This window comes from Solea senegalensis, linkage group LG13, assembly GCF_019176455.1.
Source record: "Solea senegalensis isolate Sse05_10M linkage group LG13, IFAPA_SoseM_1, whole genome shotgun sequence".
In the NCBI taxonomy this organism is placed as follows: domain Eukaryota; kingdom Metazoa; phylum Chordata; class Actinopteri; order Pleuronectiformes; family Soleidae; genus Solea; species Solea senegalensis.
Genome location: NC_058033.1, coordinates 10225578 through 10240995, shown reverse-complemented (window position 1 = coordinate 10240995; position 15418 = coordinate 10225578). Strand labels below are relative to the sequence as shown.

The window sequence follows — 15418 nt, the reverse complement described above, 5'->3', positions numbered from 1 at the left end:
ATGTAATGTAATTGCTCAACAGTTACATTGGAAGTATAAATCAAGGAGGAGGGCGTGAAATTACAGTGCTACTTCTGCACGTGTCAAATCGTGGTACGTGGTAGAACTGTGCTAATCGGAAATTCATGGGAACAGTCGGCGCAACGGGCGACTGAAATATTGCAAATGCAAACAACTTGGATGTATTTACAGATTTCCATATGTGGAAATATGTATGAGTGCATTGTGGGGGACAGAACTATGTGCAAAGTGCAAATTACTCATCACGAGAAATGCATTGGTTTTTTTTTGGTCAAGTGTTTCTGCTGTCTGCAGACGCTGACGGGGACAATTAAATGACAGCAAAAACAGATACGGAGGCTAGGTATAAAGCCAAGCTTTGAAATTGCATTCTACCCCATCAATTTGAGTGACAGCACGTGTGTTTCGCTATCGCGATTATGCATGAAAGGCAGTAATGCAATCGGAGCGCCGAGTGACACAAGTGAAATTTCCCCCCCCCGAGATGATATGAAAAGAACAAGGTGCATCTCAACTGGCAATTCTTATAATGCAGCAACAAGAGTGGCCGCTTTAATGACCGTACAGCAGGCTATTTCTGATTCATCTTTCCTTCCCAATTAGCCAATAAGAATATTTTTAAACTAAAAGCCTGTTGCAACTGTCGCGGCAGCCCGTTGTGTTACACAACCGTGTGTTTTCAAGGGAGGAAGAGGCAGGAGACTGTGGTCACATCAGGACGACAGAAAGCAGGACTTCAAGGACTTCAAGCCTCTGCTTTGCGAACAGCTCATCGAAAAGCATACATTTCATTTTGTGTTTGATTTCTGTGTGTGATTTTCAGTGTCCTAGGGTTTTAAGAGAAGAGAAAATGAGACACAAGTGAACAAATTACAAGGCAGGACTGTTGGAGTGTAAATGACATGTAACTGAAACTCTAATCTGAAATTCTTCAGATGTTCCTTATTGGGAAAAACCATCCAAACTTCTTCTCCAGGGTTTTTTTTTTTGCGGATGGAAATACAGAAGCAGTCTGACGGTCTGGCTCTCAGTGCAATAATGCTCACAAAAATAGAATATGGGAGGAAATGGTATTTCTTTGAAGGTGCTATCAGTTAGAATCATATAGCAGTCGGGATGCTGTCTCCTATCTCCTTTTAAGCATTAAAAGCACATCAGAATGTAACCAGGTGTAAGGTAATACACAATTTCACTGCCTTTAAAGCCAAAGAAACATCACTGTCGTGTTCCGTCTCTCTTTTCCTCCACAGAAATGTCCACTCTGATATTCGAAGTTCACAGATTTTTCTTCTGTTTAGTTAATACAGGAAATAAAGAACACTAAATGGTGAGAAATAACAGCGAATTCATCAATGGTCCCTTCGTGCAGTATCATCATTTGCCGACTATCACAAATGTGGAACGAGGAAAACTGTCATCGCTGATGTGCTTTTTGGATTTTCTGAGAAAGAAAGAATTGAAGCCACATTAGCATTAAAAATTAATGAAACAGTAAACCACGCTCACGATGAATTACACATAAGCAACCGAGGAGATCTACAGACGCCCATCTGTCACCGCTCCGCGCAGACTCTCTAATCTCTCGCCGCGACAATAACCAGTTCTAACATGTGACGTGACGGGGTGCGTTTCAAATCATTGATACATAAAAAGTCACAGTTCGACGTGATTTATCCGCGGAACGGGAAGAGAATGCATCCCTCAAGGTCTCCGTCGAGCTGTAGATTTGACAGCATTCATCTGAAGGTTTTGATGTAACGTATGTGCCGCGGCTGGGAGGAGGTTTGGTAGGTGGGGTGCGGCGGGGCCGTGCACAGTGCCGCAGCCAGGACAGAGCCTTTAAGAGCTGACTCATAAATTTTACAATCCACGCTGGTTGGGACAAGCCATGTGGAAACTTAAAGCGGAGGCTTTTGGGGGGAAAAAAGGAGGAGAGGCCACAGTGTGGGAATATCGCAGAGAGAAACCACTGAGCACCCGCTCTAAAACACGATATTCCCACTGTCCAAATCATCTCACCTCAAAATTCTATGGGACATGAAACACACTACTCACACTACTACACATTACTCTGCAGGTCGACTGTGCTGCAAAACAAGAGGAGAATATCTGAATTGGTTGGCAGAAGATAAGGGCGAGGATGTAAAAAGACAAACTGGAATTGGGCAACCAAGCCGGACACTGCAGCCCATCACTGGCTGTCTTAAGGGGGTGAAAAGTCTGGACCCTCTAAGGACCTATTAGATCCTGCCCATGATGTACTGCAGCAGGAAGGCAGGAGCTCTCAAACCTACATGTGAGCTAATGAAACCACAGGGATGCTGTGGGAGTCCGGCCTCTGTGTGTGAGAGCCTGAATCACTTTGACAAGAATGGTGTGTGTGTGTGTGTGTGTGAATCTGCAGAGGAGATGAATTACTCTCCAAACTGCCGAGCCAAGAGAGCGCTGACGTGCGTGTCAGTGATTTACCTTGTAGATCTGATGGCTGTCACTCACTTAATTTGACTTTGATTGAATTAGTCGCCTCAAACAGCCCGGTCTGCAGTTTTTCTCCACAGTGCACATGTTCACCCAGGGTGTTCAAATAATGAAAAATATGCATCCGGAAACATAAGTGAGGCCGAGTTGTCCTTCATGTGTGTAAATGAATATGAAAATTGATGTAAATCAGATCCTAATTGACACATATGCTATTACGTGCACGTGACATGCACTTAAAGGAATACTTCACCCATTTGGATTTAGCTTTGTTTTGTATAACTAAAATAATACAAAAGAAAGACTGAAGATATTTCTCGACTCAGGAGAAACTGACGTTGGGAAGCACAGTCTTTCAAAAATACTACCCCTATTCTAGTAATTCAAAGCTAAATGCCAATCGTTGAAGTATGAACACCTTCCACAGGAGGGACTATCATGTGAGAAAGCAAACGTTTGGGGACGTCCTCCAGAAATCAGGATGATAAGAAAACAGCATTATAATTCAAGGCAAGCAACTCGGCAACTGGCCCATTCCTGCACTGGCGTTGATATCCCAGAAAAAAACTCCCGCTTTGCTCATCTTACGCAACGATTTCTTATTGGGTTTGTGGGCAGGTGATCTAATGAGGTGATGTTATTGAGCGCTTACATAATCCACCGATAGAAGTGTAGTGAAAATGTCAGAGCAGAGGCGCCGGTGTCTAAATTAAAGCAATTGGTGCGCGGGTGGATGATTAATAAGTGTACACAATTTTGGTTGAGGTCAGTGCTAATTTGTAATCTGGACACAATTTTCCAGATCTCATTACTGAAAACATTTGTTAATAATAACTAGGATAATTATTTCATGATTCATTCCATGCAGGCGTAGCATTTGCCTTGAATGGAAGACGATGCTATGGCAATTTAATTGACACCAGTAGCAAACAATGGGCCCTTACTTACGTCGCTCAGAATTCCACACGCTAAAGCTCCTCACGCAATGTAATTATAAAACCGATTGATCCAACAGAGACGAAAAATCACGGCACTGTTTCGGCTTAATTAATTTCACTCGGCATCAACTTTCCCTCGTCTATCGTACGAGTTCAAGAACTGACACGACTCCAAATCAAAGACTCACATGGAGCACTCCCTCTGTATTTAGTTTACATTTAAAAAGTCAAGACATATACACAGCAAATGAATGTCAGACGACTTCAAAGTGGTCTTGACGAGGAGGAGGAGGAGGAGGGGAGAATAAAGCCTTGAGAGTGACAAAGAAACAATGACAGAGGTAAAAGTGCACAGAGACAAATGGGTGAAATCGGGACAAAGCAGCCACTGGGAGTGCAAACTGCTGCCGCAATGTCCTTTCTATAATGGAGGGTGGCAATGTGCTGAGGCAGAGCTCTTTTCCCCTCATCCCCGCACAACAAGTGGTTCAGTGTGTATTGCTAATATAAAACAAGTGCCGAGGACCACTGCCAAAAGATCTACAGTGCATTCCTAGCTGTCGCCACCGCTACCCCCCGCTGCCGCCCCCCCCCCACGCCTTATTTCACCACAAAACACAAGTGGGCTTTCATCCCCGAGCAGATTTACATCCTCTTTCTAAAAAAAAGGCAAAAAAAAAACCCAAGAACAACAGCCAGTAACTCACACACGTCGCAATCACTCCCACTTCCCTTGACATGCACTGAAACGCTCCAGTAATGAGGTCAACGATTTATTTGCATGCGGCATGTTGGCATCAAGTTATGAAGCAACGCAATGACAGTACGTCGTGGATGGCAACAGGGGAAGATTTAAATAATCTCTATTTGGATATCAATTTAGAAGCACATCACGTTGACCACGTGAAGATACATGTGCTACCAGAAATAATGCCCCTCCTCGGAAGCATTAGGGCAAATAAGTGGATTTCCGACTGTTGTTTTGAGCGTGTGATCGGAGCTGCCGACAGAGACACAAAGGCCCTGACATTTAATCTTTAACAAAAGGGAAAACTGAATTAAAAAAACAAAAAGTTGGAAGGTGATGACGCTTTTTCGTCTGCAGTCTTTGATTGCGTCTGACAGAGAGCACAGAAAACTGTGTTTTTGGTATAATTTTACTTGACAAGCTATTTGCTTTGGATGACAGGCCGTTAAACGTCCGCAGCTCCAGACGGAAATATGCACGCGGGCTTGGTATCTTCCCAAAATCCATTTCACAGATTGGACGATTTTCTAAATACTGATGGTACAAAGTGTGACGTCCCACCTTCAGGCCTTTCTCTGTGTCCCATGGGTCTTGGGTCACGTCACCTGATCCCACACATACTCAAATTCCAATATACTGTCCTACTTGGACCATAAGCAGTAGCCCTGCGCCAATGTTACCAGCTCAGAGAGGCTTTATGTGCCATCACACATAGGATCAAAATATTCAGTTCACTACAGCCCTGCAGGGAGAAGGACATAAAACACGGCTGGTATTCCACCCAGACAGGGGTGAGAAATGTCTTTCATTTCAGCATGAAGGACTTCAAAATAAATTTAGAATACTGCAATATATCAAAAGCTGGTACTCCTTATCACTCTAGGGTGAGTTGTAGTGAAAAGATTAAGCCAGCCTTGGCTAAGCCGAGCTAACCCTCACACTGCGCCCAAGATAACCACTCTCCCCGCCCCAGCTCCACTTAAAAAGACATCGTTGTTAATGGCAAAGAAGGATCTTTTAAGCTGAAATTCCAGCGCAGGCGTAATAAAAGTACCTGCCACTCATGAACAGAGGGAGATTTACAATCTTTATAGAGGGGGACAGAGGAGATGGAATTCGGGGGTTGGGGGGGAAGATGACACTCAAATAAAATTCGAAAATAAAATTCCTATTCCTACTCCTCGCTCATCTGCAATTCCTTCAAGTGGGCCGCCTTCCCTCTCGCAGAGCTTGTTGTTTTGCAGCTCTTTCGCCTCCTCTTCAGACGAGATTTTCACCAAAGCCACAGGAATTGATTTGCAAATGTGCATTCAAAGTTAAATTGGCAGCCGGTGAGGGAGGGAGGGAGTCTCGAGTGCTTTCTCTGAAGCCTCCCTACTCTTTGACCCTGTGGGGACATCAACGTGACGCACTTGCATGAGAATACTAAGTGCCGGCCGTAAAGAGACAACCTCCTTAATTGAGCTTATGTTACTGCTAAGCATCTAAATGGGCAGGGTGAACTTTGAAAGAGGAAATTGGGCGTTTTTATCACGTGTCCCTCGGGGCGGCAAACCGCTACATGAGTAGGGACTGAAGCCGCCTCTTTCTGCTCTTTACTTTGAGAAGCGGGGATCATGGAAATTGGGAGCCACGAGGTCCAAACTCCCAGGGCAGCACCGAAATATGCCCTTTCAACTAACAACTCTGTTTCACGCTCCCTCTGAATGTGGCCTCTTGCTCTGCCAAAGCAGCCAATATGAGTTTTGGCTGGATGATTGGGCAGGCTGACAAAGCAGAAGCGGCTTACTGTAGATAGAGAGCATACAGCGGTGCATTTTCTGGTCCAACACGAGCAGACAGCCTTAAAAGACAGCTTTTTTTTGCACAAAATGTTCCTCGCGGTAAAACATGGCCAAGAGGCCTGGGAGTTGATTCAGCTTTGATTTAGTTCCAAGTACAAAAACAAGCAAAACATGCTTTTAGATGGACATTTCAGCCTTTTTGTCTTTGACTTTGATATGTACTTTTCTTGTAGTTTAGTCGAGGCCCCAGCTAAACACAGAGATATAGAGGAGGTTGATTTAACATAAGGTTACATCTTTAGAAATATGACAAATCCAGCCGGGAGACGTCAGTTTGAGTTCCAATCACCAGCAAGCAACGTTCATCGATTTCCTCCAATGACAGGCTTTACAAAAAACAAGAGGGCAGCAACGGTGTAATGTGACGACCCCTTTGTATCGATTTTTATTTTGCAATAAGAGCAGGAGGAGACGAGTAGAAATGGAGGAGAAAAGCAAACCACAATGAGAACCATTCAATCAAAGGTTGCCTCAAATAGCAACGATGGAATTATTTCTTATTGCTAATCGTCAATACACGAGGGCTCACTGCCGGAGGCACAGCAGTCTACTCGGGAGGAATCCCCTCCAGGGGCTCTGGCACTGGCACTCCACCAGTTGTGGGTGGCCCCCGACCACAGCTGTAGGGAAATGCCGCTGGTTTCCTGACCCACAGCGGCATATTTCCACAGATTGGCTCCAAGGAGATGAACACAAGCCAAATGCTGTCTGTCCATATCTGCCTGATCGCATACATCACATATCACTCTGGGGGGAAGGAAAGGGTCGAGACAGGGACTTCCTGCATAAGTGGGCCAAGGGGAAAGGGGGTAGTGTACACAGAAAGTGGCACAAAACTCTGTGTGGCTGATTTAAACTTATTTTTTTTTGCTGACTAATCGACACGAGGCAGCCTTTTTTTTAGTCGCGCGCAATGACGGGAACGTCTGACGTCGGTTAGAAAACAACTCTGAGTGATGCAGCGTCGTCCGTGTGTACTAAATATAAAGTTCCATTGATCATTTGTCACAATGATACACGGCTGGCAACGCGACGACGCCAGACTCGAGATGGCACCATACGAATGAGCTGTGATCACATACAGTATGAAACCCGGAGACCGCGCGGTTCCAGTGGAAAATTGAACTGTGTCATAAGATTGCAGCGCCGGAGAGAAATAAAAAGGAACAGTGCTGAGGAGAATTGAGCGGCTGGACGGATTTATTAGCTATTGGCAGAAATAATCTTAGATTTAGTATTAATCTTATGGTAAACTCTATGGACGATAAACATATGAAGTTTGAAGGAATACTTCTCCGATTTAGCTTTGTACCACTAGAATAGGGGTAGTATTTTTTGTCTATTATAACTATTAAACCCAATATAAGCATTACATACATGTAGAGCTGAAACTATTAATCGATTACTAAATTAATCGACAACTATTTTGATAATCGTTTCATTTTTCATGATTAAACCAAGATTTCCGGAGTATTTTCTTCATTTCTTTGCTCTGGATAACAAAGAAATCATTAAAAGTGAATCATTTTGGTTTGTGGACAAAACAAGACATTTGAGAACATCATCATTTCCAGGTTTGACGAACACCAATCAACATTTTTTAAGGTTTCCTGACACTTTATGGACCAGACGATTCATTGGGAAAATAATCGACAGATTAATCGATTATGAAAATAAATAATCGTGAGTTGCAGCTCTACATACATGCACCCATCATTCGAGCTCAGCTGTCCATCACTCGCTCTAAAACGCACTGAATGTTGTTCTTTATAGATTCAGGTTGAGTGACTCTCGACCGCCTCGTCACCTGAGTCACATTTCGTTAACAAGCATTTTCCCTTTAGGGCTTCTTGTCTCACCGTCAGTCATCAAAACAGAGATGCTGCTGCTCTGGAGAACTAATAGCTAAAGAGACACTCACTGCCTCCCATGCCCACATCACATCCCCTTTTTTTCTTTTTTGGCGTATCAACACCTGCATCACAAAATAACAGGTACCTAGCGACTGTCACTGTTCAAAAACGAGCCGTTCCTGTCAGCACTGACACCGGCCATTAAATCGTCCACAGAGGCAAAGCCCACTCCCCCCACTCCCCCGCTCCTGCATCACTTTGATACACCGGTGATGAAAACGATCCATTATCAGCTGGCTCTTACCCATACAGAGCTTTCAAGCACCAGGTTTTCACAAACATGTTCATACACACACACACACACACAGACAGAGTGGATGGTGGTTTTGGGAGTTTGGCGGGGGTGCGGCCAGCGACAGAATGTTGAAGTCTGTGGGTCATAAAAACCCAGTAAACATGGAGAGACGTGGCCGACGAAAAACATACGCCAGTGTTAAGATGTGGGTCGGGTCTGGCTGCTGCTGACTCACTCGGGTATTAAATTTTTCAGCTTTACATGCTATAAGTATATCATGTAATTGCATTTCCGCCCACTTACGCCATATAGGTGTACCATTAACGTGACTATTACGCCGTCACACTCCAAAGATAGCGGTAGCAGAAGACTCGAGTGCTCTTATGTAACAGAAACGGCAGATAGTGCATGAAATCTTTTGTAAAGCAGCTGTGCAGCTTATATTTCTTATGTTTTATGCGAGAATGATGACTTATGGGTCGTGTTCACACCGTACTGTACTCGAACACCGTGTGGGAAAACGTTTTGTCTTCTTAATGAGCGCGATGAATCACAGTTTATTCATTTTGGCCTGCGTCGAGGTGGAAGATCAACGCGATTATGATTGATAAAGTTTTAAAATCGTGCGGCTGGAATCTCAAGATGAACGCCGAATATATAATGCAATACCGTGCGAATGGCAGCACACACACACACAGAGTAGATTTTAATCTGTGTCCCTCTCCGACTCATACAACACACAAAGTGCCTCTTTTGAAAGATGTGTCCCATTTTTGTGGGCAGGGGAGGGAGGGAAGACGCGTCTCCCGCGATGCAGTTGGCAGATGATCACTTTAAAGCGGAACGGAAATGGATCTGTTTAATAACGTCTTAACGAGAGCCAGGGAATGTTTCATACACACAGCGTCTGTAATCGTCCTCCTTTCGGACTGCGTCGTCTCAAAGTGTGACGCGGCACGAAAACAACGGCAAACATTTACACAACAAAGACGTTTACCTATTTACACGTCGGCGGCACTTCACACGGATTGAGTGTTCTAACCGGCTCTTTAGAGAAAAATAAGGGCGAAGATAACAATGACAATTTGCTGCATATGAAATCATAAATGATGTATTCGCAACACGTTCTACTTTCCCCCCCATCGTCGTTCCTCAGCTACAACTCAGCAATTCAGAGAATCAGCATCTTGATTACACCAGCCTGTGCCTCACTTCTCCGCCTACGACTTCCATACTTCAGGAGGAGACTGCAGCTCAGCAGTGGAGTGAGTCGTCTCTCGTCTTGAAGGTTGTGGGTTTGATTCCAGACTTCACTGGCCTACGTGGCAATGTTTTCCTGAGACACTTCACCAAAAGATGTCCATCCATCCATCCATCTTCTACAGCTTTATCCTCAACATGAGGGTCGGGGGGGAGGGGAGCTGTGCCAATCTCAACTGACATAGGGCAATAGGTGGGGTACAACCGGGGCAGTTCGCCGGTCCATCACAGGGACACTCTCACAATCACACCTATGCTCAATTTAGAGTGTCCAATTTACCTAATCCCCATATTGCATGTTTTTGGACTGTGGGAGGAAGCCGGAGAACAAAGAGAAAACCCACGTACACAACAGGGAGAACATGCCATCTCCATCAGAACACGTAGCTGTATGAATGGAGCCTGGATTTCAAACAGAGCAACACTGCTTTGTCGTGAAATTTCGTAAAAAAAAAAAAAAAGGGGGTCGACATGGGGCGATTCACCTTGCCCCATGTCCATTTCCATATTAGAACCAGCAGTGGAGAGTGCAGTCCGTCTAATATCCACTGGAACTAATGCTGGGGGCCATCCATCTGTCTACAGCCCGAGGTGGGGAGTTGAGGCCATACTGTGTGGGGGCCCCTCAGGCGGTCGCACTCGAGACCTTTAAGGAGAGGGGATAGCTGACTTGTCCTGTCAGCGCCCGCCGCTAAGTAGCGACCCTGCTCTGTTTAGTCTGCTCCTCTTTGATGCCTGATAGCGATGGCCCCTGGTGTCCCAGCGTGTGTGTTTATTTTGGCCCTCGGTGGTGGGAATGCGCAGGGATATTAAGCGCTGCCATTAAGAGAGGAAGTGGTTTGCAGATGGAGTGAAAACACCCCGTGGTTAAAGATGTTTTTATTTCTTCAGTCTACTTCATTTAGCTACTACACCGGCATGCAAATGTAACCTGTTAATTATGCATCATGAGGTGTGGGGCTGAATCACTTTATCTCATTTTTCTGAAGCACACGAATACAGGTATTAAAATTTCAAGCGGTTTCCATCATATTTATTACACACTGGTTTCAAATTGCGATTTTGATTAAAAACAAATACCCCACATAGGGTGTCATCAAACTTTCCTGTACATGGGACAGTGAAACTATGCTATTCTCCATTTTTTGATGTCCTATGCTAAATTTAGGACACCAGCAGCTGTGTGGATGGGGGCGACCGGAAATAGAAAATAAGCTTCAAATGGCAGTTTGAGCTCATGATTGACGCTCCTCGTCCCGTGATGACAGGAAGCGGATGTTTAGATCATTGCCCCCGCCTTGACACAATGTTATTTTTCAATCAGCCTAAATAAGGATTGTGCTTGTGCCTTAATGGTTTTGAGGAGCTTACAGCTCATTTCCATAGATCATGCCAGAGCTTGCTGTGCTATTGACAGTCTAATTGATCTGTTAAAAACAGATGGGGGAGGAAGAGTGGGTGCACTCGAGTGGGTGTTTGTCATCAAAAATGGCAGCAGACGTGCTGTCGATAGCTGCTGTACGTCGCCTTGTTATGACTCATCCACTGACACGGTGACACGGTGACATCAACAGGGAGCTAATACGGTTTTACAGAGCGAATTGTTCTCCCACAAAAGGGTCAGTTCACCCAAACTGAAAGCAATTCTTTAACGGCGTCTGGCGATGTGACTGCCATAAATCTGGCTTCATGTATCTTGAGGTGAAACAACAACGTTTCTGCCTCTTAAAAGTGATGATTTATACCACACAAAAACTAATAATTCAATGTTGACATTGACACAAACACAAGTAAACAGCTTTCTTCAAATATCACATTGGAAGAAAATGTTATATTTATCTGACATTTCTCACAATAATCATCAGTGTTGACGGAGTTGAACAGCCCTAATTGGAGCCTCATTTAACACAACTCTCTGGCTTCTGGCAAAGTGATAGTCCCAAATAAAACTGTTGACAACAGGCCTGTTAATTATCCATCTGTCTGTTTTTTTATTCTTATTATTTTGCGGGATGGGACGGGGGACCATTTGACATTTATTTCTCAAAGAACAAGTTGCAGAAATGGAACATTTGCTGGAATGTTTCCAAATTAAATTCCCATCATTAATGTCAAAGTGCCCTTGACGATCCACTAACAACCGCCACGCTGCATGACAACGTGTCTCAAAGGCCTCATGCGAAAAACACACAATCGCCAGTCACCGAGAAACAAGACTTAAAACAATGACACGTCTGTGCTACAGTATTTAAAGCCACATTAGCTCCCCCTCCCCGAAGGAAACGGAGCGGTATGAACAATGAAATTACAGTGTGGGTATCAGGGCTTTGCCACGGGCTGTTTGATCTGGTTACGGGTCGGTTTTCGAGGATATTCATGAGCCTTCCAGTCACTTAAACGCAGACCGTGGCCGGCACATGACCCCGCTGACTGTTGAGATGAGTGACACTGCGGACTGGAACATGACATGGAAGGGAAGAGAGAGTCACATGGAGAGGCCCGCTCCTCAGTTCACCTTATAGCCCATTGACGCTGCTCAAAGAGCCCGTTCATCCCTGGGTGCAAACAGGTTTTTGACCACATGGAATGTGTTTGGATGTGCACTCATCATGTCAATATCAACTACTTTGGTAAGCGATTAAAAATTGATTAAGCACCGCAAGCCTTAGCTCCACTGTGTTGTTGTTTGTTTTCCTCTTCCTCTATTTGTTTCTGGCACATTTGTGACCGCACACATCACACCTGGGTGATACACAGGTGAATAAAACCCACCACAGGCAATGGGAACGGTGTCACCTCTCTTTTGCAGGTTCAAAAGTCCAACGTATACCCACTCAATTTCGTATAAAAGAGCATGCTCGATGCAGAAGCTTACTCTACCACGTGTGCTCCCTTTTCCAAAGCCTGTGCTTATCCGAAAAAAGCGAACGCTCCCTGTTTTAAAAACAGTTCTGCGTGACAGTGTCAGAGTGTGACACGAACGGAGAGAAAGTAAATCAAAGTGAGATGACAAAAAATGTATTCAGAAGTAAAGACAGCAGCAGCAGCAGCAGCAGAACAAATAAGTGGCTTTAATGCAGCTTTTGTAGTCCCAGAGGAGCATGTGGAGTCAGTGAAGGAGAGACTTCCACAGATGCTTTGGGTTCATAACCAATGTTTACAGCCTTGTAAAAAGAGCCACGGTTGTAGAAGAGGGGACCAGGCCCCAAACTGTAACTTCCCACTTGCACTGGGAAAACAAACGTGTTTGCAGAAGACCACAACATTACATAAGTATGCTGAACCTGTAGCCACATCTGCAGAGCATCTGTGAATGATGGGGAGGATGTGAGGATGCAGCAATCGGTCTCATTAAAGCCGGCTTTCATCATCCCAGCAGTCCAGCAGTGAGACTGGGTTGGGTTTTTCTATGCAGAGTCCAGTCCGGTGTAAGAGGAACTTCAATTAAAAGGCACTGTATGCAAATGATTCCACTACAGACTCATTAGAAACACAACAACGGACCAATTTGCTCTATCAGGGGATTTAGAGGAGGCTAAACCCGAAGAAACGAAGCTTTGTAGTTCAAAACACATCTTTAAATCCTGCAAAACTGAATATATTTCCAGTTTGCTTAGTGCAGCTCCAGAGTCACGGCTCGGCACAATGCAAACACATGCACAGGAGCAGCAGCAGCATCTGGACAAGGCTGTCATTCAAATCAGAGGACTGTGACAAGAAACCCTGCATGACACAAACTCCCAGCACCACTCACTTTACACAGTGGAATGGGGGGCAGAGTGGATCATGCTGTCCCTCCTGCACAGTTGCATTGTGCGGGAGGTTATGTCTTCACCTGATGGGCCCCAATAATAGAGATAAATGAAGTCCCATTTCTGTGTGGAGGAGGGCAGATGCTAGTGTGAATCCAGCCTCTTGGGTGGGAAAGACACACAGAAAGCTGCATATGTGCAGCCTTAAGTGGCCTTTAAATGACATCATCCACGTGGATTATACAAGGATTAATGCAAGGACACACACACACACACACATTACAAAAAAAACAGCAAATTCTCTTTTTAAATAATAAAATGAACAAATATTGCATTTGCTTTAACACTGAACCCGCTATAAATCATGTGGGGAGTCTGTGAGGTTAGTTTAGCAGTCTGCGCAAACATAACCCAAAAACAATCACGTTATACTAAAACTTACCATATGCCAAACTTCTGAGTGCACATAAAACCAGCAGGACAACCACGGTCGGGCGGTACTCCATTATACACCGAGGCTTTTCATAACCACTGATGGGTGTTCAGAAATAAATCACAGTTTTTCAGTAAATGCTGCTCCGCGAGAGGCTGGTGCTCCGGCTCATGAGAGGATGAGAGGCGGCCGTTGAGTGGCAGGCAGTGACCGGTTAGCGCGTCCCGTTCTCCCGTGCCTGCCTTCAAACCATCGGCTTTCAGAAGAAGACGAACGCTGTCAGGTTGAACAATAATAATAGTCCAGACGAGTCAGAAGAAGATAAAGTCCATACACACACACGCACAGTTCAACACGGAGCCGTATACTCCACACAACCTCCGCTTCAACGCCGGTGTTCAAGCTCCGGCTCCGGCTCCGGCTCCAGCTCCTCTCCTCCGCTACAGCCGCCGAGTTACTACAGCCCCATGTCAAAACAACACGGTCCCGGAGCAGAGCCACGCTGACGTAAAGCTGCCAAACAGCCGAAAAGCATTTCCGGTTTGTATTTCAAAATAAGAGTGGGTGATCGCGACTATTAACTGCTGTACGTTAACACAGTTTGCAGTGTATGCAGCCTAACTATAGCATAAAACAGAATGTTGAGGTATTGATTGATATTGATATATTGGTCAGAAGTGATAGATCCATAGATATAGATAGATAGATAGATAGATAGATAGATAGATAGATAGATAGATAGATAACGAAAACCTGATATATTTAAAATTGTGTATGTACTATGCCAAAGCATCATAAAATTAAACATAATAATTCCATATGTTGTGTATCTATTTGGCAAGTCTAAACCCCTTTGATTTCTTTTCTCATGTTTCCATGTATTATTCATCGTCTAACTTTAACTGTGATTGTGAGTGACGAGCCAAATGTTGATTTTCAGTGGCTTCACTGTAGTCGTACTGTGAAGTCACACTCACCCGGCTTCCTCTTTGCTCACTCTTGAATGTGTCTGACTCGACCAACCCAGCACCGCTCTCTTAAAGGGCCAGTGGTTAAAAAAAATAAACACAGAATGACCCTGTACTGTTTTTTATTTAGGTATGAAAATGAAGCAACTGATGACTTCTAAAGACACGTTCGCTAAACTTTGCTGCATAAGGCCATACTTTTAAACAAGAACATGTCTTTACTGGTTGAATTGAGCCTTTGTATTCATGTTTTGAGGCATGGACATGGATCACTGCATCAGATAAGCATAAGGTTATGTGCGTGTCCATGCGTATTAATATTTTTATACCCTGAAAACATAACATGCATTACCCCAATCTTTTCAGCTGTGACATGCAAAGACATCCAGAGCCCTCTATAATCCCACCCATTCTACATGGATTAAATCTATTACACCACAGCCCTTTTCGACTGAAGTCTGACTATCGAATACCGGGCAAATGTCAACATGTATCTGCGAGCTGCTATCTAACCACAAAGGGGTAAATTATGTTGGCAGGTGTATGAATCCAAATGCAAATTTGCCTTTACATGTGAGAGACCTTTGATCATTCCGACTGTGGCGCTATGTATACAAATCAGGCACTGGGAATGACTTACTAGGCACTGAGAGACACAAACAAGCCCCCGCGCACCGCTGCGAAATGTCACTACTTATCCGGGCGCGCGCTCCGCCTGCACTTGATGGAAAGCGAAAAGCAATATTGCATGCGCTGGGAGATATGGCAAACTGCAGCCAATGAGACTTGACACACACCAAGAGCCACACATCTGCAACGAAGCAATAA

At 44.5% G+C, this 15418-nt stretch overlaps 1 protein-coding gene across 5 annotated transcripts in view; it reads right to left on the bottom strand.

Moving 5' to 3' along the window:
* Positions 1-15418, bottom strand: part of robo3 (roundabout, axon guidance receptor, homolog 3 (Drosophila)) — a 156947-nt gene that overhangs the window by 68469 nt on the left and 73060 nt on the right. Inside the window, exon 1 of one of the 5 annotated variants that reach the window (XM_044041879.1) lies at positions 13632-14084. The exons of the other annotated variants lie outside the window; for them this stretch is intronic. Coding sequence (XP_043897814.1) covers positions 13632-13695 — 64 coding nt within the window. The 5' untranslated portion in view covers positions 13696-14084. Of the gene's footprint in view, positions 1-13631; positions 14085-15418 lie in introns of those variants that run through there. 5 annotated transcript variants of the gene reach the window in all.